We start from the raw sequence: 27026 nt of genomic DNA on the forward strand, positions 1-27026 counted from the left end.
CCCCCCCGCTTTATGACCTTTCTTGGCCCAGTTGTTAAGTGAATCGCTGCAGTTGTTAAATTAGTAATAATAATAATAATAATAATAATAATAATAATAATATATTATATTTGTATGGCGCCCCTCTCCGAAGACTCGTAACACAGTTGTTAATTGAATCTGGCTTCCCCATTGACTTTGCTTGTCAGAAGGTCGCAAAAGGGCATCACATGACCCTGAGGCATAGCAACAGTCATCATTATGTTTGAATTTTGATCAAATGATCTTGGGGATGCTGCAAAGGTCATAACTTTGAAAAACGGTTATAAGTCTTTATTTTCAGTGCTGTTGTAATTTTGAACGGTCACTTAATTAAGTTGAGGACTACCTGTGTTATAGGACATGTTAGAATAGAATAGAATTTTATTGGCCATGTGTGATTGGACACACAAGGAATTGGTCTTGGTGCATATGCTCTCAGTGTACATAAAAGAAAAGATACTTTCATCTAGAATCATAAGGTACAACACTTAATGATAATCCAGGTACAAATAAGCAATCCAATCATATTAGGAACCAGTCAATATAAATTGTAAGGATACAAGCAACAAGTTACAGTCATATAGTCATTTATGGGAGGAGATGGGTGATAGGAATGATGTTTTTTGCAATAAGACAGTTACCAAGAATAAAGGCTATGGATGACACCTAATAATCCCCCAAACAGATAAGTTAAGAAAGCAATCTCATAATATGAAATATTCATGACAGTCAAGAACAGGAATTTAAATTCCCAAAATAAATATTTACCTATTGAAGAACAAGATTTAACAATCACTTTAGCCAGTGAATGAAATGCAAAAAGTTATTGTCGAATGTAGTATGGGTATCACTACGAGGGTCGCCCATAAAGTAATGCACCACTTTTTTTTTTCTCAGCCTATAGTAATGGTATGAATGCAAAACTTTAGATATACATTATTTGAATTGTCAGGAGTGCATGTGTAAATTTTCTGTTTCTTCAGACAGATAGCATAGCTGCAGCAGTGTTTCAAAATGGCGTCTGTAAGTGATGTACAGCAGCAGTGTTTCAAAATGGCGTCTGTAAGTTATGTACAGCAGCAGTGTTTCAAAATGGTGTCTGTAAGTGATGTACAGCAGCAGTGTTTCAAAATGGCATCTGTAAGTGATGTACAGCAGCAGTGTTTCAAAATGGCATCTGTAAGTGATGTAGATTGCAAGTAGCGTGTCTTCATTGAATTTCTCACTGCAGAGAAAAAACTGTTGGGAACATTCAGAAACATTTGTGTACTGTTTATGGAGAATCTGCATGGATCTGAATGGATGCCATTCACAGAAGTCATTTTGAGGATGACAAAGAGCTGATTCGCACAGTGCAGAAATGGCTTCATGACCAGAACAAGGAGTGGTACCGACAGGGCATACATGCCCTTGTGTCTCACTGGAGGAAGGCCATAGAACAGGATGGAGATTACGTGGAAAAATAGGGAGTGTAGAAGAAACATCATTCTTTCGTGTAAGTTTCATTGTGTTCAATAAATAATTGGTGAAGAAAAAAAAATGTGGTGCATTTTTTTCTGGGCAACCCTCGTATTACCAACATTAGCCTAAAAACAGTTAGAGTCAATCCTTTCTGCTGGTAATCAAAAAGCAAATTTTGCCTTTTAATAATTGGAGAAGTTAGAATATATTACTTGAGAACAACTTTTCACAGAACCTTCATGTTATACATCTTTTTCATTCCTATTCTTTGGCTGATCTACGAATGCTAAGATAGATCTTTGGTATGAGAAGTGCCAAAAATTCTGCAGGAATTTAAAATAAACACCATTTATTTAATAAGTGCCATTGGATGCTGTGGTTTGTCAGTATTGTTGCAAACACCTTCATTCCCCCAAAACGCCTAAAGCAGTGAAATAACCCAGTCTGTTATTTCTCCTGTCCTTCCAATAATAGTAGAATTAATTAATTAATTCTCATAAATTAAAGCATGCTGGAATGACATGATTTCTGCTTCTTTTGGGACACAAAAAACACAAAATTGGAGGGAAGGATTATTTAACTTGGGAAAGCAGAATGGATGGTACACAAGGCTTGAGAGATCAATAGATAAGGTGCTTTCCTCTAACTATGACAGTGACAGCATTTTGGCAATTCAATACATTCTTATTTTTAGGAGGGGAAAACAGCAATTTTAAGTGGGCACCATTCAGGTTCACGCCAAGAGATGAATTCCTTCTGGTTCGAACCAGTTCTATAGAACCGGTAGTGGGAATTTTCCCCTCTTGCCAAACTGGCAGTGATGGCCAGATGGACACGCCCCTGAACCAGCTCTCTCAGTGGCACCATAGGCAGCGCCATCTTGTTTTTTGCTTCTGCTCACAAGCAGAAAATTGGTTTTTAGCTTTGCGCATGCACAAGTGCAGCACACAATGTGCACGCGCCCACATGGCTTGTGAGAAAGCGAACCAGCAGCAAGGTAAGTCAGAACCCACCCCTGTGTGGGCCCTATGTGGAGATGAAGCTGTTATTTACTAAACCGGCGTCGATAGCTGTCCATCCCCTATTGAGTGCTTGATGCTCCCATTCAAGGTAGTAGCCTTGAAAGTGAAGGACCTCCCCCGAATCGATCCCTCTGCATAGATCCTCTCTGGCTTTTTCTGACAATGGAAGAACATAAGGAATCCATTGCGGTAGTTCTTATTCATCCAGCCGTAGAGCAAAGGGTTTGCAAAAGTGGAGCACATAGCTATGACGTGAAATACCGTATAAAGGAGTTTATAATCATGGAGGGCAAGAGCCATATCTAAGTCTGCGGCAAGCTGGAAAGCATGGAAGGGTAGCCAAGAGACGGCAAACACCACCACGACCATGAAAAGCATCTTCGTGGTCTTTTTCCGGCGACAGTGAGTGTCATTTCTAGCAGAAGGACTAATGTGGCTTTTCAGTTTGAACCATATCCTGATGTAGGCATAACAGATGATAGAAAGAGGGAAGACGTATTGCAGGATGAGCATGGATAAGCTGTATATAGTGGCATCTCTGTTGTCAGAAGGCCATTTCTCTGAGCAGACAGCTATTCTGAGGTTGATGGATGGAATTTCCTCGTATCTGTATTCTCGGAAGATAGCCAACGGACTAGCTAGGAGAGCAGCAACCAGCCACGTAATCGCTATGATGGTGAAGCTGAGTTTCTTGGATATTCTACTGTCTAAATGAAAAACAATGCATCTGTACCTATCGAGGGCAATCACAGTTAGCGTGAGAATAGATACATGAACACTTAAAGCTTGAGCAAAGGGAACCATGTGACAAAGTACAGCCCCAAACTTCCACTCATCCAGCAGAGTGTAAGCCAAAGTAAAGGGCAAGCAAGTATCCACCATTAAATCGGCCAGAGCTAAGTTAGCTATGAAAAAGTTGGTTACAGTCCTCATGGTTTTGTATCTCACTATCATGTAGATGACCAAGGAATTGCCAATGAATCCCAGCAGAATGATGACAGAATAAGCCATTATCAGTATGATTTGGACTCCCAGGATCTTGGTGCTGTCCATCATAATTTCACTGGATCCGACTTGAAATCCTTGACTAGGGGTAACAAGACTGTCTGCATGCCAGCGAGACTGTGATTTCTTCTCTAAGATACACTCTTCCAAGATGATGGTGCTATTGACTTGATCAAGCAACCCCATGCCTATTTTTTGTATTTATATAGGCTCTGGGTTGACACTTAGTATTAGACTTGTATGTTTGTCTGCAGAAAAAGAAATAAATATAAGATTGAAAAAGATGATATTTAAAGACATTATTTTATCATCAAGTACAGCATTTCAAAGCAAGTTCTAAACTTTTGCAATATTAGAATGATTAATATTTGGTTTTCATGAATAGTTGATTGGAATACCTGAAAGAAAAAAAAATAGCCTCTGTAGATCCCATTATATCTGCAGGATAAAATTAAAGCCAAGCAAAGAGCAAAAAAAAAAAAATGACCCTAACTAAATCCTCATTATTTTTCACAAAAGATGGCCTTTTTTCCCTATCTCTTTGCAATTCTATTTATCTAAAATTGAATGGGTTAAAAAATAATCCTTCCAAATGTCATGCTCATATCATCACATAAACCAGATCACCAGTTTGGCTATTAGCAATTGCTTGTGATTGGTCTACAATCTGCCTTTGTGCTCTCTTGTGACCTTGCCTCTGCTTGTCAGGGTAATTCTATTTGCATGAAGAATGGCAAGGAAAGTCAAAATATAAATTAGCAATGAACTAGAAATACAATGAACTCTGCAACTGTTTTGTTCATCAGTATGCTTAAGGCTTCAGTTCCTTGTCCATAGAATTGGATATAAGTATATGATGGGACTGAGTGAGCAAGATCCTCCACTAAAGACTAACCTGGACAACATATTAGAAGTTTTCGATCCAAGGGATGTTGAGCAACAATAGGAGTCTGGATTTGCTATGTAAATAAAAGAAGGTTAGACATGTCTTAGATGCCTTAGAGTAGGGGTCCCCAACCCCCTGTCTGTGGACCAGCAATGGGCTGTAGCATGCGAGAAACTGGGCCATGCAAACAAGCAAACTCCCATCTGCAGAATGCAGAGAGCACATGAAACCATGCCCCCTCTAGTCAGCAGAACTATCTCTCTCCACAGAAATGTTCCCTGGTGCCCAAAAGGTTGGGAATAGCTACCATAAAGCCAGTCTGAGGAGAATCCTCTCTAATAGGCAGAGAACAATAAGGTAGCTAGTCTGAGCACTACAAACATAGATCTGCTTGTTTGCACCTGACAGATACTTTGTTCATGTAGCACAGTAAGCTATGGTTTGCTTATTCAAAATAATAATAATAATAATAATAATAATAATAATAATAATAATAATAATAATTTAGATTTGTATGCCGCCCCTCTCCGAAGACTGGTTGACCAGATAAATTGCAAATAGTTCACAAACATTGGACGTCTGGCCCACGGGTTGCATGTGGAGTCGAGAATTCTCTGATTGTTAATTTTTAAAAAAACCTTTTTTAGTTAAAAAGGTACTGTAAGACCCACAAATGACCAATTCACTTTACTCTATAAATAAGCAAACTGTTTTGGGGGGGCTTAGTCTGTTGTATGCCAATCTATATTAGGGAATTTTTTAAAGGTAACTCTGCATGAAGTCCATAAGGAGTTGGGCAGCCTACAAATCAAATCAAATCAGCCAATAAACAAACAAACAAATAAATTTGCTGTTTTCTGCTTTTCCTGCCAACTGCTAAGTTCATAGACTGAGATGATGAGCTCACCATAAGGGACAAGGAATCTCTTCAGAATTGGGGTGTTCTGCTGCAAAGACTAATCTAAGTCAAGACTGGTCATAGTGTGAGACTGAATGAAGCAATTGCTTAAGGCAGTCAATGTTTGGAAAGATGAATGGAGTAGCCCAATGGCTCCTGTTGATCTCCTAGGACAATGATACCAAACCCTTTCGACACTGGGTGGCCAAACTGGAACATGCGTGCATGCACGTGTATGTGCCCATGATGGAGCACCAGAAACCCAAAGACCAGCTGGCTGGTATGTGTATGCCTTTTGGGGGGCAATTTTGAGACTATTTTTGAGCCCCCCAAACGTTCCAAAATGGCATGAAAATTGCCCAGAAAATGGCCTGAAAAACAACCTGGAAACAGGCCAAAATGCTCTGAAAAGTCCCCTCAAAACTCCCAGAAAATGCCCTCAAAAAGTGACCTTTTTCAGGGTGTTTTTAGGCCATTTTCAGCACCCCAGTGCCTGAGAAGACCACCTGACTTGCACCAGAAACCAGAAGAGCAGCTGGTGATGGTGCACATGCCCAGAGAGAGGGCTCTATGTGCCACCTCCAGCATGCATGCCATAGGTTTTCCATCACGGTCCTAGGATGTTCTGTTGGATGAAAGATTGTACAGTGTGTACATTATCTGAGCCCCTAAATAGATACAGCAAAACAGATTATTCAACTGAGAGAAACCAGCAAAAAGCAGTGAATGTCTTAAGCCATTCCCTGAGAAAGATAAAATACTCACTGTAAGAGATATGATAAATGTAAGATCCCTTTTGTCTCCATGTGACTTCTAGAAACCTTACTATACACTACTGTATGATTTACTCAATCCTTTTTGAGATTCTTGAGACAAAATAACAAAATTGACTCATCCATGCTTGTCAGTAATGTCGCAGCTGGGCTTCATATACAGTATGCATGTAGCAGAATAAATACAGATTATAAATTTATGCCCTAAACCTTTTAAGAATATTTTGCCAAAGCCATAGGAAAAAATATCATCAGTTTGATCATTAGGCCCCATTCATTGATTTTATTCTTCATTTCCAGCCCCATATCTCTAATGGCTTAAAATTCAATGATGGTGAACCTATAGCATGGGTGCCACAGGTGGCACGCGGAGCCATATCTGCTGGCACACAAGCCGTTGCCCTAGCTCAGCTCCAACTTGTATGTGTGTGCCAGCCAGCTGATTTTTGGCTTGTACAGAGGCTCTGGGAGGGCTTTTTTGGCTTCCTGGGAGCCTCCGGGGGGATGGGGGAGGGCATTTTTACTTTCCCCCCGGCTGCAGGAAAGACTTTGGAGCCTGAGGAGGGCAAAACATAAGCCTACTGGGCCCACCAGAAGTTGGGAAACAGGCAGTTTCCAGCCTCCAGAGGGCCTCTGGGGGAATGGAGGAAGCTGTTTTTGCCCTCCCCAGGCATTGAATTCTAAGTGTGGGCACTCACACATGTGTGGTAGTATGCACCCCTGCTCTTTCGGCACTCAAGCAAAAAAAGGTTTGCCATCACTGGCTTAGATACATGTAATTAACCTCTTGGATACCTATGGAGGTTTTCATCTTGGTTTGAAAGCAAATGTATTCAATTATTTTGCAGAACAAACTTGGTAACTCCTCTTGGAAGCTCCAACAGGAATTTAGACAGCTTGGCTGGAAACCTCAGTTGCTTGGGACGTATGATGATGAGTGGGAAGAAGGGCTTGGTTAGATTGGTCTCAGCTACTTCCTCTTCTTCTCAGCTCTGTGTGAGTCTGTGTGCATGTGTGTGTGTAAATATTTTACCAGCTCTTAGAAGCTGACACGATGGAATTAAATTAGAAGAATGAGCTTGGCAGCAGGCTCGGTAGTGTGATGCCTGAAATTAATCTGCCTGTATGATACTCCGGATATAACACTTGTTGCTTTATCTTCTTCATTGCTGTTCCAAACATTTGTAATTTTTCATGTCTCCCTTAAGCTGTAGATGTCACGTTGACCCAGGATTTTCTTTATGAGTTTCTAGAACTGCCTAGAACTAGTAAGATGCAAGACGGACATAGTTTAACCTAGGTTTTCACATGTTACCAAGTTAAATTGTACAATTTAACTTCAAAATTACACAATTGGAATTATCGTTACCATATTTTATTCTTGGTCCGATTGATGTTGCTTGCTGTTTTTTCTGCCTTTTTCTCCCTTTGCTGACATCTGTTTCCCCCCCTACCTTCCAGGGACATGGGTTCCAGGATGGAGGATGGCCACCGCGCACAGCTCCATGCCCTGGATCGCCATGGCCAGCCAAGGTCCTGTGGGGGGCAATGGGCAGCAGTGCAGGGGGCATGCAAGGTGCCCCCCATTGCCAGGGCCAGCCCAACCCCCCGGGGTAAGGTGAAGGCCCCGGTGGGGGGGCGCCAAGGCAGGCACTCTCCTTTCAGTTCTAGCCCAAGGGATGCGGCAGGCCAGTGGCGGGCCAAGGTGAGCTGGTGATGGCGGTGGCAGCGAGGTGGGCAGGGGCTGTAAGGAAAGGTGGGAAAATTTGAAGAAAGTTTGAAAGAAAGTCCCTGCAATGCTGAGCTGCTGCGGCTTCTCCCCGGGCGATGGCATTGCTCCCGCCTGATCCAGTCCGGCTCAGGAGCTCCAGGAGTTACCCAAAATTATCTCTGAAGTACCCTGGATGCTCCCCTCCTGCTCTCCCCCAGCCGCTGGCCATCCCGCTCTTCCATCCAAAAATGGTGACATTTTGGAAAGGCGGCGGGACATGGGACAAATCATTCAAAAGCAGGACTGTCCTGCCTAAAGCGGGACATCTGGTCACTTTAATGAAGCGGCTAGATAGAAGCATTTTAGATTAGGCTGATGCAATATTTTCTATTATTCAATCTAGACGTCTATTGTAATAAAAATACAGTGGTACCTTAAGATACGAACTTAATTGGTGCCGGGGGGAGGTTCGTAAGACGAAAGGTTCGTAAGACGAAACATTGTTTCCCATAGGAAACAATGTAAAGTCAATTAATCCGTGCAACAACAAAAAAAACCCGCAAAAAAACGCTGCCGCCTGGCTGTCACCATTTAAAACAGCCGTGCGGCAGGAGATAGGCTTTGAGTTTTTGGCTGGGGGGGGAGAAGTAGGACCTTCCTAACTCCCCCCCCCCAGCCACAAGGAGCGGCGAAGCGGCGAAGTGACGTGGAGGAATGAAGTGACGTCCCGCTCATCGCCCGTGTCTGGCAGAAGCTTCTGCCCGAGTGCTCTTGGCCGGCGGGATTCAAAGTGCTGGGGTGGGAGGTGTCCCGACAGCCCCACCCCACCCCAGTGCTTCGCCTCCCGCTGGGCAAGAGCGCTCGGGTGGCAGCTTCTGCCAGACACGGGCAATGAGCGGGACGAGCCGCGCGGAAGCCTCTTGCAGCAGCTGCCACAGCCATCGGCTTCCGCGCTGCTCGTCCGGCTCATTGCCCGTGTCTGGCAGAAGCTGCCACCCGAGCGCTCTTGCCCAGCGGGAGGCGAAGCACTGGGGTGAGGTGGGGGGCTGTCGGGACACCCCCACCCCAGCACTTTGAATCCCATCGGCCAAGAGCACTCGGGCAGAAGCTTCCCCCTCATCGCCCGTGTCTGGCAGAAGCTTCTGCCCGAATGCTCTTGGCCGGCGGGATTCAAAGTGCTGGGGTGGGAGGTGTCCCGACAGAAATGGGCTCCGAAGCGGCGCAAAGTTATCCTGTCTCTCCACCTCCTCCCCCTGCAGCCGCCTTCCCAAAGGAGCTTTCTGGCTGCCCAGGGGGCGGGGTTAGCTTTGTGCCGGGGGAGCGGGGGCTGCCACCCGAGCGCTCTTGCCCAGCGGGAGGTGAAGCACTGGGGTGGGGGGTAGGGCTGTCGGGACACCCCCCCACCCCAGCACTTTGAATCCCGCCGGCCAAGAGCACTCGGGCAGAAGCTTCTGCCAGACACGGGCGATGAGGGGGAAGCTTCTGCCCGAGTGCTCTTGGCCAGCGGGATTCAAAGTGCTGGGGTGGGAGGTGTCCCGACAGCCCCACCCCCACCCCAAAGATCTTCCCGTCTGCAGAGGCTGGCTGAGCCGGAAGATCGCAGCGCACGTTGCCTGCGCTGGCAAGGGAAGCCAAGCCGGGAGCGATCTTCCGGCTCAGCCAGCCTCAGTGGATCAAGCCCGGCCCGGCAGCTGCCTTCAGTCTCTGAGCCTCGCCGGCCGGGAAGATCACAGCGCGCGTTGCCTGCAGCGGCGAGGGAAGCCAAGCCGGGAGCGGCGGCGACGCTGCTCCGGTTGCCTGGTCCTCTCCTGCCTCCCATGCTGATATTCCCCGCTGCGTCGGGCGCCGCCAGCCCCGAGTCAGACGCACCCTCCCCGCAGCACCCAGCCGCTGCCCGCCCCGTCCTAGCCGGAGCCTGAGCCGGGTCTGCTCGGTCGCGCCTCCTCGCCCGCCGCCCGCCCAGGATGCAGACCTGCTGCCTCTCCCCGCGCCCACCGCCGGCCCGATCCTGCGCCTCCTGCTTCCCCCCCCCAGCCAAAAATACAAATGCGGTCGCCCGCGGAGCAATGAGAAGCTGAAGCCGCTGGTGGTTTCAGACTCCCACTGCTCCACGCTGCTCCGCCCTGCCTGTCATGCGGCGGCAGACCCTCTTTGTGTTTTTCGCTGAGGGTGGGCGCAGGAGGACCTTCCTGACTCCCTCCCCCAGCGCCGGACCTCCAGCCAAAAACCCAAAGCGGCCTCCCAACCTGCCGCCGCCGCCGCCCGGCTGTTACCTTTTAAACAGCCTCCCGAAGTCGAACGCCAAACCCGAACTTCCGGGTTCGGCTTCGGGAGGCTGCTGGGAAGCCCCCCAGCTGTTTTAAAAGGTGACAGCTGGGCTGCGGGGCTTTTCAGTAGCCTCCGGAATGCCGAACCCGGAAGTTCGGGTTTGGTGTTCGTAAGACGAAAAAAGTTCGTAAGAAGAGGCAAAAATTTCCTCAACCCCGGGTTCGTATCTCGGGTTGTTCGTAAGACGAGGGGTTCGTATCATGAGGTATTACTGTATACATCAAATTATAATAGCAACAGCCCATTAGATCAGATCATTATCACACTGAAATATAAATTTATTTTCAATACCAAGTCCTATGGATTCAGTTCTTCGAACTCAAGTTAAATACATTTGAAAATAGTAATAAGTTTCATTTTAGCAATAATATGCTGTTCACCTCTAGTTATTTATTCCAAATTTTCATTTTCATTGAGAATTCAAGAAGGAAGAATATTAGAATTCCAAATTAAAATAATCCTTGGCCAGCTACATTGACACAGATGAGCAGTTCCATTTTGCTTTGAAACAGCATTAATATTCATGCAAGCTGCATGTACAAATATCAGTTCACACAAAATATCAAACATATAGTATTGTTTCTTTTGTGCAAGCCCACAAGAGCATTTTCTCTAAAAATTGTCATTTTATAACCCAGTTACTTTCATCTCTTTCAAATGGATTGATTCAAATGAGTAAGGGATATCCAGCAGATTGTTTGATAAACTGATTTCTTAATATCTATGGAGATACTCAGTCATCCATGTCATGGTTGTTCCAAATGTGCTTTTTTCAAGAGGCAACTGGACTTTCTTGAAAAAAACACCTTTGGGTGTTTTCTAAATATCTTACTCTATCCCAAATAACATCTGACCAATGGCATAATGTCGAAACAGCAGCCCAACAGCCACTAATATAGCCAAGATAACCTAAGACAGTGATGACGAATCTATGGCACATAGAGCCATAGATGCTGGCACGTGAGCCATTGCCCTAGCTCAGCTCCAACATTCATGTGTGTGCTGACCAGCTAATTTTTGGCTCACGCAGAGGCTCTGAGAGGGCATTTTTGGCTTCCAGAGAGTCTCTGAGTGTGATGGGGTAGAGTGTTTTTACCCTCTCCTGGCTCCAGGGAAGCCTTTGGAGTCTGGGAAGGGCAAAACACGAGCCTACTGGGCCCACCAGAAGTTGGGAAACAGGCTGTTTCTGGCCTCCAGAGTGCCTCCAGGGAGTAGGGAAATCTGTTTCCACCCTCCCCAGGCATTGAATTATGGGTGTGGGCACTTGCACATGGGCGACAGCACGCGGACACACTCTTTCAGCACCCGCAAGGAAAAAAGGTTTGCCATCACTGACCTAAACTCTCTGTTCTCTGAAAGGGATTTTTTTTTAAAAAAGGCTAATTTTTAAGAATTAATTAACCAATGATGCCAATAATTATTGCAATGCTATTTCAGTTTGATCAAAGGCAATTTGCAACGCTTTGGATTGTTCAGAATCATATCATTCAGTACTATCTCACCAAAAGCAAACGTATTAAACTCACTGAAATGTTCATAGCCAGTTACCACTTTCTGCTGGGTTACACAACGCCACCTCTGGCATTCATTTTGTTTTGTAAGAATGAAGCAATGGCTGTGCAGACTCACTGACTGGGCCAGGCAGAAATATTTATTGCAGTGTCTTGACTATGTCCTACAGTAATAAAATCCCTAAGAGGCTATTAATTTTTTTTAACCTGATAAACATTGGAGAGCTTTTCATATATGTGTTCCCCCATTGAAATAATAATTAGGCAGTATTGCTCCAAACAGTAAAGACAACGTCTAATGTGGTGAACAAAATGCAAGACTTGGGCTGAGAATTATGTGAATTATTGAGCTGTTCAGTTATAATTTGAACATGGAGCAAGCTCTTGGGGTTATCAACTTTTTTTGGGGGGGGAGGCTAAGTCTTAAAAAGAAAGCCTCTGTCCTGCTTGTTTAAACTGGCTTCAAACATAATGTAATTATTATTTTTGGTTTGCATTTTGAGACACTATGGTTTGTGTTTAACCAGAGCTTTCACCCTTGGTATTGGACCAAAAGAATGGACACCCCTTAAGTACAGTATCAGAAAGATTATAAATAGATCCATCCAGGGTAATACAAGAGGAGGGGTTGAATGTCTGAAATTTTACATATTGCATTTCCAGCGGGGGAGATTATGATTATTCTATTTTACATTATTTGCCCAAATAGTTGCTTGTTCAGATAAGCTTGTCTTGATTGTATATTAGGTAAAATCACAAAATCTGGGCTGCACAAATTTGAATGACCAATCAATAGCAACAAATCATCGGACGTTTGTTGTTTAAATCAGTGAAGGGCTGCAAAAAAATTGGTTTTGTGGGTGTGGCTTGCCAGCCATGTGACCAGGTGGGTTGGCTTAAAGGTCATATGACTGGCTTAAAGGTGGCCAACTTGATGTCATTCATGTCAAGGGTTTGGGTTAGGGTTAGAAACATAGAAACATAGAAACATAGAAGACTGACGGCAGAAAAAGACCCCATGGTCCATCTAGTCTGCCCTTTTACTATTTCCTGTATTTTATCTTACAATGGATATATGTTTATCCCAGGCATGTTTAAATTCGGTTACTGTGGATTTACCAACCACGTCTGCTGGAAGTTTGTTCCAAGGATCTACTACTCTTTCAGTAAAATAATACTTTCTCATGTTGCCTTTGATCTTTCCCCCAACTAACTTCAGATTGTGTCCCCTTGTTCTTGTGTTCACTTTCCTGTTAAAAATACTTCCCTCCTGAACCCTATTTAACCCTTTAACATATTTAAATGTTTCGATCATGTCCCCCCTTTTCCTTCTGTCTTCCAGACTATACAGATTGAGTTCATTAAGTCTTTCCTGATACGTTTTATACTTCAGACCTTCCACCATTCTTGTAGCCCGTCTTTGGACCCGTTCAATTTTGTCAATATCTTTTTGTAGGTGAGGTCTCCAGAACTGAACACAGTACTCCAAATGTGGTCTCACCAGCGCTCTATATAAGGGGATCACAATCTCCCTCTTCCTGCTTGTTATACCTCTAGCTATGCAGCCAAGCATCCTGCTTGCCTTTCCTACCGTCCGACCACACTGCTCACCCATTTTGAGACTGTCAGAAATCACTACCCCTAAATCCTTCTCTTCTGAAGTTTTTGCTAACACAGAACTGCCAATGCAATACTCAGATTTAGGATTCCTTTTCCCCAAGTGCATTATTTTACATTTGGAAACATTAAACTGCAGTTTCCATTGCTTTGACCATTTATCTAGTAACGCTAAATCATTTACCATATTACAGACCCCTCCAGGAATATCAACCCTATTGCACACTTTAGAGTCATCGGCAAATAGGCAAACCTTCCCTACCAACCCTTCCCCTATGTCACTCACAAACATATTAAAAAGAATAGGACCCAGAACAGACCCTTGTGGCACACCGCTTGTAACCTGTCTCTGCTCAGAATACTCGCCATTAACAATAACTCTCTGATGTCTATGCTTCAGCCAGCTTGAAATCCACTGAACTATACAGGGATTAAGTCCAATCTTCACTAATTTATCTATCAGCTCTTTATGTGGAACCGTATCAAAGGCTTTGCTGAAGTCCAGATAGGCAATATCCACGGCACCACCTTGATCCAACACCTTTGTGACATAGTCAAAGAACTCAATGAGATTAGTCTGACACGATTTGCCTTCAGTAAAGCCATGCTGATTTGGGTCCAATAAGTTATTGTTTTTTAGATGCTGATTTATCCTCTTTTTGAGTAGAGTCTCCATCATTTTAACTACAACTGATGTCAAGCTAACTGGCCTGTAGTTTCCAGCTTCTTCTCTACTGCCCTTCTTGTGGATAGGCACAACACTGGCCATTCTCCAATCCTCAGGAACATCTCCTGTTAACAGGGATTGGTTAAACAAATCAGTCAGGGGTGTAGCAATGACAGATCTGAGTTCTTTAAGAACTCTGGGATGGATGCCATCTGGACCCATTGCCTTATTTATCTTTAATCTTTCAAGTTCTTCTAAGACATCGGCTTCTAAGATCACTGGAGCTGAATCCGTACAGCTGGAAGCAATGCTATATCCCTCTATAGTATTATTTTGTAAGGTGTCCTTTGAGAAAACTGAACAGAAGTAGCTATTGAAATGGTCAGCGATCTCCTTATTCCCATTAATGCATGTATTATTCCCGGTACTAAGCTTTGTGATGCTGCAGTTTTTCTTCTTCCTATCACTAATATATCTGAAGAAGGTTTTATCCCCCTTCTTTACAGATTTTGCTATTTCTTCCTCTTTTGAGGCTTTAGCAGCATATATTATCTGTTTCGCCTCCTTCTGTCTCATTTTATACACCTCTCTATCAGCTATACTTCCAGACTCTTTATATCTCCTATAGGCAGCCTTTTTTTCATTGACTATAGCCCTTACATCATTGCTAAACCATAGCGGTTTCTTCTTCCTTTTACCTTTAGTTACTTGCTTTACATAAAGTCTTGTGGCTTTTAGGATGGCCTTTTTTAATACAGTCCACTGGGTGCTCGCTCCTGCCATTTTATCCCTCCCCTTTAATTCATTATTTAAATATTCCCCCATTGCATTAAAATTTGTTTTTCTGAAATCCAATACTTTGGTTGCAGTATAGGATTGCTCACAATCAGTTTTTACATCAAACCACAAACATAGATGGTCGCTGCAACCTAAATTTTCTCCCACCTTGACCTCTGAAACCCGATTCCCATTTGTAAAAACTAAATCTAGAATATTCTCCCCTCTAGTTGGTGTCTTAACTAGCTGTGCCATAGCTGCTCCTGTAAAGGCCTCTACTATATTCTTACTTTTGCATGTAAAGGCACTGGGGATATTCCAGTCAACATCAGGCATGTTGAAATCACCCATAACCACAATATCTCCCTTTACTGCCATTAGGGTAATCTCATCCACCATCTTGTTGTCATGTTCCTCAGATTGCCCTGGAGGCCTATAGATCACCCCAATTCTAATGACAGAACCGTCTTTATTTTGCATGCAAATCCAGAGGGTCTCCAGATCTTTACATGTATTTTGAATTAGTATTGTTTTTAGACTTTCTTTAACATAAATGGCTACTCCACCTCCCCTTCTCTCTATTCTATCCTTCCTATACAGTGTATATCCTGGTATGGATATTTCCCATTCATTGGAATCCTTAAACCATGTCTCAGTTATGGCAATCAGATCCAAATTATCTCTAGATATTATGGCCATTAACTCACAGAGCTTGTTGCTCAAGCTTCGAGCATTTGTGCACATTACCCGAAGAACATTATTTTCATTATTAGTTTGCCCCTTATCATCAACAACTACATCTATATTATTTGCAGCTCCCTTTTCATAAGCTTCCAAAAACTGATGTATCCTCATTGGTCGGGGACAGAAATCCTCCACATCTGGTACATCTCTGTCCCCTTTACCTAGTTTAAATGCCTGTCCAAAAAAGCTCTGAATTCCTCACCGAGCACCTGGGTACCTCTGTATGATGGATGCAAACCATCCCTCTTAAACAACTCCCTATTAGACCATCTACTGACATCATGACTTACATACCCAAAACCTTCAGCTTTACACCACTGCCTTAACCACGCATTAAACTCTCTGATACAACTTGTTTTACCCTCCTGGCCACAAACCGGTAACACCTCTGAGAAAGTCACTGAATCAGTTATTTTACCCAGCTCCACACTTAGACTTTGAAAATCTCTTTTTACTACATTAACATTTCTCTGGGACAGATCGTTTGTGCCAAGATGCACCACCACATCAACTTTATTACCTTTACTCACAGCCCTGACAATGTTTGTAATCCGCCTCCTGTCCCTGTGGGCAGTGGCTCCTGGAAGACACCTCATCACCTTCACCACATCCTTCCTCTGTCCCAAATCAACACCTCTGACAATCGAGTCACCCACAAGAACATGTGTCCTCTCTTTATTTCTACTAACTGGACTTGGTTTGGTGACACTATGTTCCTCATTTACAACAACTTCTCCTTTGAACATCCCCTCATTCTCCGCCTGAGGGGCCTTGCTAATATCTACAACATCCTTACTATTTAAATCCGCAAGAACATTATAGGAGTTGGATACAGAGAGACCAAAATTGTTATGTTTTTGTTCAACTGCACGTAATCTTCCTGAACCAACAGTTGTCCAAACAGCCCTCCTCCTCGGGGGGCGCTGTGGAAGTGGAGGCTGTACACATGGCTGCATTACAGCACGTGGCTGGGACAATCTTTCCACTTCTGCCTGCAAGCTACAAACTAAGGACTGCAATCTAGAGATCTCGCCATCTAACCTAGATGTCCTAATGCAAAGAGGGCAGTACCCCAAGTTCCACAAGGTACTACGGAACACAACAGCCAAACAAGTGTTACACTGTACCAAGCCAATCATCTTAATAAGAAAGAGAAAAAAGTTTGGGTAGTGGAGACAACATAATAGAAGAGAAAGAAATGGAGAAAATCACAAAATATAAAGAATTTCAAATAGAAACAGAAAGACTGTGAAAAAAAGGCAGCTTTACTTGGAACAGCTTATATCCTGCCACAACTTGTTCAATAACTCCATAAAAGACCAACCTCTGCCTGTCCCTTCCCCTTGGGAAGGACTCAATGCCAAATGCAGTCTAAACTTAAAACTAAACTTTCAACAGCATGAAAGTTTATCAGAAAACGCGCGTACTCGCCAAAATGCAACAAAGCAGACCTCGTAAATCATCGCATTTGCACGCGTCCTTAACACCACCAGGGGCACGGATGTATGACCCCAAACTAGCGCACCCCGATTGTGAAATAAAAATCCCGAACCCGCAGGACTCTTACATGAATTTTAGTCGCTCCACCGCAAAATTATTGTTGGAAAGCGATGAAATCTCAGGCAGAGGCAGGAACGCTTCTGCACAAGCCTCAAAGGGAGGCGGGTGCCTGGCCACTCCTCACCTCAAAGAGATACAATTTCCCTATCTATTTGCTATTACTGAACATCCAAAATATTTAATTCTATGTATATATGCCATATGTATACATACATATTACACACAGGCACACAAAAATATACATTATGTGCTATATAAACTGTATGTGCATGTATATACACACGCACAGCTCTTCTAAAATTATACACATTCAACCTCATTTACTGCAATAGGAAAAACATACCCAGAGCCCAGAAGAGGGGGAAAAATAAAAGTATTCAAAAATTTTCTACTGGTTCTGCGTACCTGACCCTACCTGTAGGAACGCATCACTGGTTCAAATCTGTTACGCTTAATGTTAGGGAGAATTGAAGTGGTTTGGGGGTTTTTTTAGATAAAGCTGTAAATAATTTGTATAAATGGAATTTCACTATCAGTTTTGAAGACCATTTTTGCACAGCAGTGTATTGTTAGACATCAAAGATATAAAGATGAAGTCTCTGGGTATAAGTTAGAATTGGATCTTTTTCTTTCCTTCCTTCTAATCAGATGAAAACAGCATACATATGAGCTGGAAAATGTTGAGTGACTGTTTCCTGATAAACTGTCTTACAGAATTAAATTGCTTGCCTTGTTTATAGCTCAGTGGATTCTGTATATCTTCAAAATAATTTAGCTCAGAGGTAGTACTCAGCCAGTTTGGAATGGTTTGGGCGAATCGGTAGGGAAAAATTGGACCAGTCCACCGAACTGGCAAATACCACTCTGGTTGGCCCTGTCCCCACCCACTCGCCAGGTCACACCCACCCACTCACTGATTGTCCCACCCACTTGTTGCTGATCGCCCCGCTTGCCCCACCCTATATATCTGCAATCTAATTCTGATCTGATAATCAAATCACGGGTTCACAATTCACCAGATCTGTATTCTGATGACAGCAAATTATTAAACTGATGGGGGTGGGGTTGACAATTTTCTGACGGATTGGTCTCCAGGTATACAATGACATAAATGAAAGCCTCAAAACATGCCTTTTCACTGTCTCTTAATTACTCTGAATTTTTATTTCATGTATGACTCCTATATTGATTCCATATTTTACCTCGTAATAGGGTTGATGGTGTTTAGTCTGACATGTCAGAATCGACATGATTTGTTGTTCAGTTTGTCATACCAAAGCTCAGCATGCAATTGTACATCCATATGCCTATATTGCTTCTTCACTGCCATCCCACTTTTTCTGTCTATCTTAGAACCAAAATAATACTTTGGTAGCCGAAGAGTTGAGTTGAGCTGAAGCTGATGCAGTATTATTTTATAGGATGAAAAAAATCTCTGTCTAAATGGAAGCCAAATAATGAGTGAAAGATAATTGCCTACTAAATATTTGATCTCTACAACTGTCATTCATCATAGTTGATAAATTGAGCTGCAGTTTAAAAAAATCCCTGAAAGAATAGTTCTGTATTTAATGTTCTGTCTCTTACCGGTTTGTGTAGATTAGATCAATATTCATCAGTGTTCAAGTGGATTTTAAACTCTTTTGACTCTCTAAATTTGTCCAAAGCTTGACAGTCTATAAATGACTCTTTATATCAAAACTCCAGTGGGATATTGGTAAGTCATACGTTTCACTAAAGACATGAATGCTTCTTTTTCTAGACATGTTTATAAATCCCCTTATCATTGCAGAATATTACTAACAGAATGGAGACACATAATTCTTTCCTTTTCCTGGGGATCTGCTCAGGCGTAGTGCAACAATAACATTTCAATATTAAATGCTGCTTAAGTAGGGAATAACATTGGCAGGAACATTAAAGCAGTTTGGGGGGAGGGTAGAACTATTGGTCCCACAGAAGTTTCTTAAAAAATAATAATCTACCTGGATAAGATATCCTTTCCTGTAGCAATTTTTAATAATGAGATACTGTGTTCATTTATCCAGATCCCAGATTATTCTATGTCTTCCAGCTCTTGGGGACTATGCTGTTGGAGGGGAAATCCAGCGGGGTCTTCAGTATCTCATGACTAAGAGGCCACAAAATTAGAGACCAATTTTGTTGGGTTGTGTCACTTGCAAAGTTATGGAGTCAATCATTAACCAATCCATTACACTTCATCTTGAAACTAATAACCTACTTTCCAACAAATAATATGGCTTCAGAAAAAAGTTATCCTGTAATCTACAACTATTACACTGCAAAAATATATGGACTACTCAAATTGATCAGGGTAAATCAATAGATGCAATCTACATTGACTTTTGTAAAGCTTTCAATTCTGTAGTTCATGACAAACTGCTTCATAAACTAAAATCCTATGGCATCGCATCTCTGGACTGGTTAACAGGATTCTTGCATAACAGACAACAAGTGGTTAAAATAGGAATGCCATATCTAATCCTGCTCCTATCAACTGTAGTCCCTCAAGGCAGTGTCTTAGGGATCAACTCTCTTCATACTCTACATAAACTATCTTTGTGACCATATTACAAGCGACTGTGTTCTCTTTGGTGATGATGTTAAACTATTTAATACTACTGACAATGCTGCTACCCTTCAATAGGACCTTGATTGTTTAGCTAAATGGTCTAAAAACTGGCAACTTCAAATATCAACCAACAAATGCTCTGTCTTACACATTGGTAAAAAGAATCAGAATACTAAATACATACTTGAAAGTAACAAACTCATTGCTAACACTCACGCTGTTACTTGGAGTACTCATATCCAATGACCTAAATGCCAGAGCTCACTGTAATAACATTGCTCAAAAAGCACTAAGAGTTACAAACCTAATCTTACATAGCTTCTTCTCCAGAAACACTGATTTACTAACCAGAGCTTACAAAACATTCGTCACACAATACTCGAATACAACTCACCTGTATGGAACCCATATTGCATAACTGATATTGACACAATTGAGAGAGTCCAGAAATACTTCACAAGGAGAGTCCTTCACTCCTCCTCTCGAAACAAACTACCATACTCTTAAAGGACTTCAAATACTATGTCTAGACAATCTACAACTACATCGCCTCCAAACTGATTTAACTGTTGTTCACAAGATCATACACCATAACATCCTTCCTGTTAGTGACTACTTCACCTTCAACAACACAAGAGCATGTAATAGATACAAACTAAATGTAAATTGCTGCAAACTTGACTGCAGAAAATATGACTTCAGCAACCAAGGGATCAATGCCTGGAACTCACTACCTGACTCTGTTGTTTCTTCCCCTAACCCCAAGATCTTCAACCTTAAATTATCTACTGTTGACCTCTCCCCTTTTCTATGAGGTCTGTAAGGGGCGTGCATAAGCGCACTATTGTGCCTACCATCCCTGTCCTTCTGTCTTATTATCCTTTTTATCACCTCTTTATACTTTGTTATGTTAATACAAACTATAATTCTATATTTGTATGACAAACGTAGAAAGAAAGAAAGAAAGAAAAAAAGAAAGAAAGAAAGAAAGCAGTAAGGTGTAGAGTATTAAAGATTTATCCTGTAGCCCAGCCTTGTCTATCATTCTGCCTGTTCTCTGTCTAAGAAACTGTTGACTTTGTGTCACTTTGTATTATTTATTTATTATTTATTAATTATATTAATTGGACTTATATGCCGCTGCTCTCTGTGGACTCGGGGCGGCTCACAACAGACAAAAGATGCGATATAAAACATTTCTAAGCCAATAAATAGAATAATTACTTTAAAATTATCTTAAAACTAACCATATTAAAAATGAACAATCACATCCATACTGTCACATTCAATACATTTACTGGGTAGAGTTATCTTTTTCCCCAGGTGCATGCATACCAGAGGTGGTATTCAGCAGGTTCTAACCAGTTCTGGAGAACTGGTAGTGGAAATTTTCAGTTGTTCAGAGAACCGGTAAATGCCATCTGTGACTGGCCCTGCCCCCATCTATGATCTGCCCCCTGAGTCCCCGTTGATTGGGAAGAAATGGGGATTTTGCAGTATGCTTCCCCCGGAGTGGGATGGGAATGGGGATTTTAGAGTATCCTTCCCTTGCCAGGCCCACCAAGCCACGCCCACCATGCCATGCCACACCATGCCCATCAAGCTACAGCCACAGAACCCATAGTAAAAAAAATTGAATCCCACCACTGATGCATACAGACCAGTAGTGGTTTGCTACCGGTATGGCAAAGGATGGTGCACCAGTAACAATCTTGATGCTGTCCACATATACAGTGGTACCTCTACTTACGAACTTAATTAGTTCCGTGACCAGGTTCTTAAGTAGAAAAGTTTGTAAGAAGAAGCAATTTTTCCCATAGGAATCAATGTAAAAGCAAATAATGTGTGCGATTGGGGATACCACAGGGAGCATGGAGGCCCTGTTTCCTTCCAGGAGATTCCTAGAGAGGCCCTATGGAGTCTTCTCCCCGCCTTTTCTGGCCCTGTTTTCTCCCAGGAGATTCCTAGAGAGACCCCACAGAGACTTCTCCCTGCCTTTTCTGGTCCTGTTTTCTCCCAGGAGATTCCTAGAGAGACCCCACAGAGACTTCTCCCTGCCTTTTCTGGTCCTGTTTCCTCCCAGGAGATTCCTAGAGAGGCCCTACAGAGGCTTCTTCTCACCTTTTCTGGCCTTGTTTCCTCCCAGGAGATTCCTAGAGAGGCCCCACAGAGACTTCTCCTTGCCTTTTCCGGTTATCATTTTGGAGGCTCGGGTTTGTAAGTGGAAAATGGTTCTTGAGAAGAGGCAAAAAAAATCTTGAACACCCAGTTCTTATCTAGAAAAGTTCGTAAATAGAGGCGTTCGTAGGTAGAGGTACCACTATACAGAAAGACAAATGGGAACTTAGATCCTGAGACACAAAAATGCCCTAAAGCATTGTTTAGTTTGATGATGGGGGAAGAGGGGTGAAAACAATTATGTAGTGTTAGGTTTTTGTTCCACATGTCAACCAAACAGCAAGCAAGCTTTGAAAAATCCATATCGCATGGCAAGAATCTCATTGCATGGCAGAAGGAAAAATTGAGGCACCACTGTGCAGATTCTCCAAGAGGTCCAAGAAGGAGACTTCACTGCAAAGGCTGTTTACGTTACAAAGAGCAAGCAAGCAAAATAACCTCACACATGGAAGGACATTGAAAAAGATGTCAGCCGCTGAAAAAGGCAAATAGAGAAAAAGAGTTTGAAGCCACCAAGGACCACTATACTCATGAAAAGGACCAATTGAACCAAAATATGTCCTTTCAGAAGGGGCATGTTCATTCAAACACATAACCTTTGGATTGGTACATAAGCTCCTGTGAAGGGGTGTTTGGAGATGCAAATTTGGTGCACTGATTGTTTAGCTTGTCTCACTAATTCTTCTTTAGGTTAAATTCCTTATGCCATGGATACTCTCTCTCCCTCCCTCTGTCTCTCTCTCCCTCTCCCTCCCTCCCTCCAGATTCCCCCCCACACACACACACGCACATACTGTATTGTATAATGATACAAGCTGAAATGATATACAGGGGTAGAAAAAGTGGTAATGATTAAAAGGAAAGGCAAAATTGAAGAAAAGGTACAAAGATAATAGCAATTCTCAAAGGCTAATAATGACAAAATTACCAGTCACCATCTGGTTCAGATCTGATTATCAAGAAACAGTTTTTGATATTAGCTTTTAAGTATAGATTACAAAGAAAATTTGGCACTCATATTTTCATCACCTAACCCAGGCTCGTTCCCACTTATTGGGCTGCTTCTCTATGAGACCTTGTATCCACCCTTGCGGTTTCACAGAGGAAGAATGTTGACCTGCCTTGGGAAGCAGGAAGAGAGAGAGCTTCAGCAGAGATTTCTCAGTCCTGGGAAAGAGGAAAGAATAAGAAACTCAAGATATCTCTCCACTTTTTAATTTGTTTGAGGTATGCAGCAGAAAGCCCTGGTGGGCTTCTCCTACTGAGAAGTTCTGGTGGGCTTTTAAGATTCTGTTATTCCACCCTGCAACAATACAGAGTATTTCTGGCCTATATGAAATAATTAAAAAATCAGTTTTGATTCTTCCTCTTAATATTTTCAATTTTTGGCTTCCCTGAACTTCACATTCTAGACTGCTAAAAGCCTTCTGATGGGCAGAGGGAAGACAAGTGGCCTCTGAGAGGCATCAGCAATGCGTTCAAGACCCAGTTCCCTCTCCTGCATACTTAATAGGCCTATAACTTGAAGTGCCCCATAAATTGCCTTTGCTTCCTGAATTTCAAGTTAAATCTCTCTCTATATTGGCTGCAGGCCTCCCCTTAAAATATCTTTAAGCATACATGTTACTTTGTAAGATCCACAAGATGTGGGAAGCATTGTCTGTGAATAATTCCTGCCGGTCCAAGCATCAGATCAAAGCAATAGTGAAATCTGAACGAGAAGCACAGATCAGGTAATAAGAAATTGGAAAATGACAATTGTATACAACAATTGTCAAACTTATTTTGTCACTTCTTTTGACTTTTGTGCTAAATCTCTCAGTCCAGGAATGTCCAGGCTTGATTACCACCTGGTAGCGTCTCCCAATCCAATTATCATTTATTTGCACGAGAGTGAATCTATGTGACCAACAGAGGAAAGGGGTAAGTTCAAAGTCCTCTTTGACAAAGGAACTCACTCAAGGGAATGATCTGGGGATTATAAAATGCCACCAGAAGAGGGCAATCACAATACTCCCAGTAACGTTGTTTTGTTGAGGATTCTAATAAAAGCCATGTATACATGTAACATGATAGTCAAAGTGAAAAAAACACAGTGCTGCTTTATCCCATATTCTTAGCATCCTGCTTTTTAAGTCCTAGCTGTTCAGCTACATCAATCTCCATGGACCCAAGACCTAAACAAAGACAGATGTTAGCTAGATTGTGGAATGCTTTCTGACAAAGTAAGGAGATGCACAAAGCTAGAAGTTAAGGAAACATGCTTCTATGCCCAAGAATAAACATCCACCCCAATCCTTCCAACCAAACACGTTTTCTAGCCAAGCCAAGAGTCTTGTGATTAACATGAAAAACAAAAGCTTCAGACTTATGGGCCAAAAGCCAGCAACACAAGGTGAAGCCTTTCAGCCTTGTCAAATCAAACTGACCTGGATCAAAAGAGCAATCCCACTCAACGGGAGTCATTTCCTGATATTGCATGACATCTGGCTTCATATTACAATTGTATTTATTTGATGGGGCGCACACAGGTTCACTGTAAAAGGTGGTTTGTTTTTGTTTTGTTTTTAAAAAAAAACAAACTCTGGGCCCTTGCAGGAAGGATGAGTTTATTGAAGCACACAGTAGTCTTGTCCTGGATGAAGTTCTCGGGTGCTTATAATTAAGGAAATAAAAATGCAAGCTGGAGCATGACAATACACAATTTGTGCAACAGCTCCATTAGCCCCACTTAAGACATTTCCATATAGTCACCATTTTCTTTCCCCAAACTCTCTTATATCCATTCACATATCAAGTGTCTTCCCCATCTAAGGAACGTGCATAAGTGCACCAGCGTGCCTTCCATCCCCTGTCTTAATGTTTCTCTCTTACTGGTATCATGTATATAAATATTGTTATATCTTTGTATACCACCAATACGTACTTGACAAAACAACCAAATAAATAAAAATAAATAAATCTCTGTTGTTGCCACGTTTAGGAGTTGTCAAGGAATGTTTCCCCCAGCTGGCCAACAGAGAACACCAAAAAATGATAGAGAGAGCCTTCTAGTTTCACCGCCATCTGATTTTGCAATTTGTTACTACCGGTAAAACAAAATCTCAGACACTACGAGAGGGGATTCAACGAGTACTCACTTTTTAAAGAAACTGATGAAGAAATGCAGAGAATAATATGGGATTTTAACTACTGGAGGAAAAGCTAAGGAGGTGGGACAAAGGGACCATTCTTCCCAACAGTTTGAATCCTACCCTATATCATCTGACTGTCTATCTGTCTGTCTGTCTGTCTGTCTGTCAGTCAGTCAGTCACCCACACACACACACCTGCCTCTATCTAATTTTGAAACTACCCATCTCTCTCAGATTTGCAATGATTCTCATGTGCTGCCATATGAGAGCTGAAAAATCATGGGCTGCGCTATCTGATAAGGATGATGGACTATGTTCCTGCTGGCACAGAGCCAACCCAGGAGCAGCATTTGTCTCCTGTGAAGGGAAGAAAAAAGTTTCAGGACTAGGAAGACTAGACTGAGATGATTCTCCTACTTAAAACAAAAAGCAACATAGTTCTCCAACCGCTCTCACTAAGAGGAGTTAGCAAGTTATATGCAATTTCATTCCCTCCACCCCAAAAAAGAAAAAAAAAGAATTTAGAGGAAGGAGAATGCCACTGCGATAGCTATTTCATGCTGGCTAAAAACACAGCTAGCCTTCAGGACTTTAGCCAAAACATACTGCGGGCATTTATTTTAATTCCCAAATTGTGCAGAAAGGGGAGGGTGTAATGAGGAGGACATTTTCACAGATGACTGCAAAGGTATCTAGCCGAGCTGTATGAATTAACTGCAAGGAGTCCTCTTTTGAAAGTCACCTCTAAACTGAGCTTTCTGTGGGAGTTTTGAGTTCTCTACCTAAAAATATCACGCTGGGATATACTTTTCTCCTTTTTCTGGGAGTAACCCAAGAGCTCAGCCTGCAGAGCACAAAAGAAGCAATAAGCTAGGATGGAGGCAGAGAAGAAATTGTGTTCAAGAAGTACTAAAAGTGCTGGGTCTGCTGTTGTATCTTCACCAGAAATCACACCATATCTGATCGGTCTAAGTATTATATTGTGGGATTCCTTTCTATAGAGGAAGCCTATTCTCAAAACTATCAAATGTTTCTAAATGCTCAAAAGCCAAAGCACAGAGTTCATTCTGAGTCTGCCGGCTAGATTCAGAAGCAAGTGGGCAAAAGAGCAGGTCAAAATATACAAAAAGACCAAAGCAGGCAAGAAAGATAGACTTTGGTTCTATATATCTAGTCTTTGTGGACCAAGGACCAAAGGGAGATTAACCCACAGAAGAAAGCAACAGGTTTCCAAAAGTAAAAATGATGGAGAGAATTTTTCTCTTAGGGAAACATCCAGGGAACAAAAGGAAATAGGAATATTAACCAATCTGTACATTTCTCTTCCCTCGTCTCCCTGCTTCCCGATCTCCACCTCACCATGCAAACATTTTGACATTCCTAGGAAAATTGCTTATAGCACGTGCAGTCTCACTTCACTGCTGAAAGTTAATAGCAGGCAATATTTTCTAATAAACGAAGATGGTGAGTTGCATCATTGCCCACGACTTGAATGCTTATTCCTCTACTACCGCCATGTAGTATTTCCCAAACTGCAAAGCCTACTTGATCAGAGATGACGGCAAATAAAAGAAACAAGTCTATGTCCGGCGTAGGAAGCTGCATGCTTCCTTCCATCCTATGTCCTGCACCTCCTTAAAAAAAAACCACTGTCACCTGTCAAAAATTAGCAGCAAAAAAAGGAAGTTTTATAGATGATAACAGTGTCAATGCATAAAACTGCATGCTATGAAATAAGCTCTTCTCCCCCCAAACCTAAATAGAAATAAACATCTTCCATCTCATTTCCTTCCAACTTCCTTGAATGGAAAATGCGTTTTTAAAAAAACCACTTACCTGGAGTTACTGTTTCATTGCAGTATCTGACCTAGCTCTTTGTTCTTAGATTTCCACTCTTTTTCCACTCTGCAGAATCTTGTGGTGAGCTCAAGGCACGGGGTCTTGTTCAAAGTTTTCTCTTTTAAACAATACCTCCCTCTCCTGCCCCTCTAAATGACAGAAGTGGACTTTCCCTGAAAGCTGTCCTGTTTTTATAATGCTGATGGACTAAGGGTGTCACTGGTAATCTGTATCCCATGAAGCTGGATGTTCTGTCAGACTCTGCCTGAGTGAAAGCAAGACAGAAGGAAGCGTGTTTAGC

General features: G+C 42.4%; 1 protein-coding gene across 1 annotated transcript; it reads right to left on the bottom strand.

Moving 5' to 3' along the window:
* Positions 1-380: 380 nt before the first annotated feature.
* Positions 381-27026, bottom strand: LOC139160793 (neuropeptide Y receptor type 2-like). Its single transcript, XM_070739088.1, has 2 exons — positions 26723-27026; positions 381-3757 (listed from the first exon to the last, which is right to left on the bottom strand). Exon 2 carries the CDS (start codon positions 3693-3695, stop codon positions 2535-2537), a length of 1161 nt encoding a protein of 386 aa, XP_070595189.1. The 5' UTR covers positions 3696-3757; positions 26723-27026; the 3' UTR covers positions 381-2534.

Source organism: Erythrolamprus reginae, chromosome 2, assembly GCF_031021105.1.
Source record: "Erythrolamprus reginae isolate rEryReg1 chromosome 2, rEryReg1.hap1, whole genome shotgun sequence".
Classification (NCBI taxonomy): domain Eukaryota; kingdom Metazoa; phylum Chordata; class Lepidosauria; order Squamata; family Dipsadidae; genus Erythrolamprus; species Erythrolamprus reginae.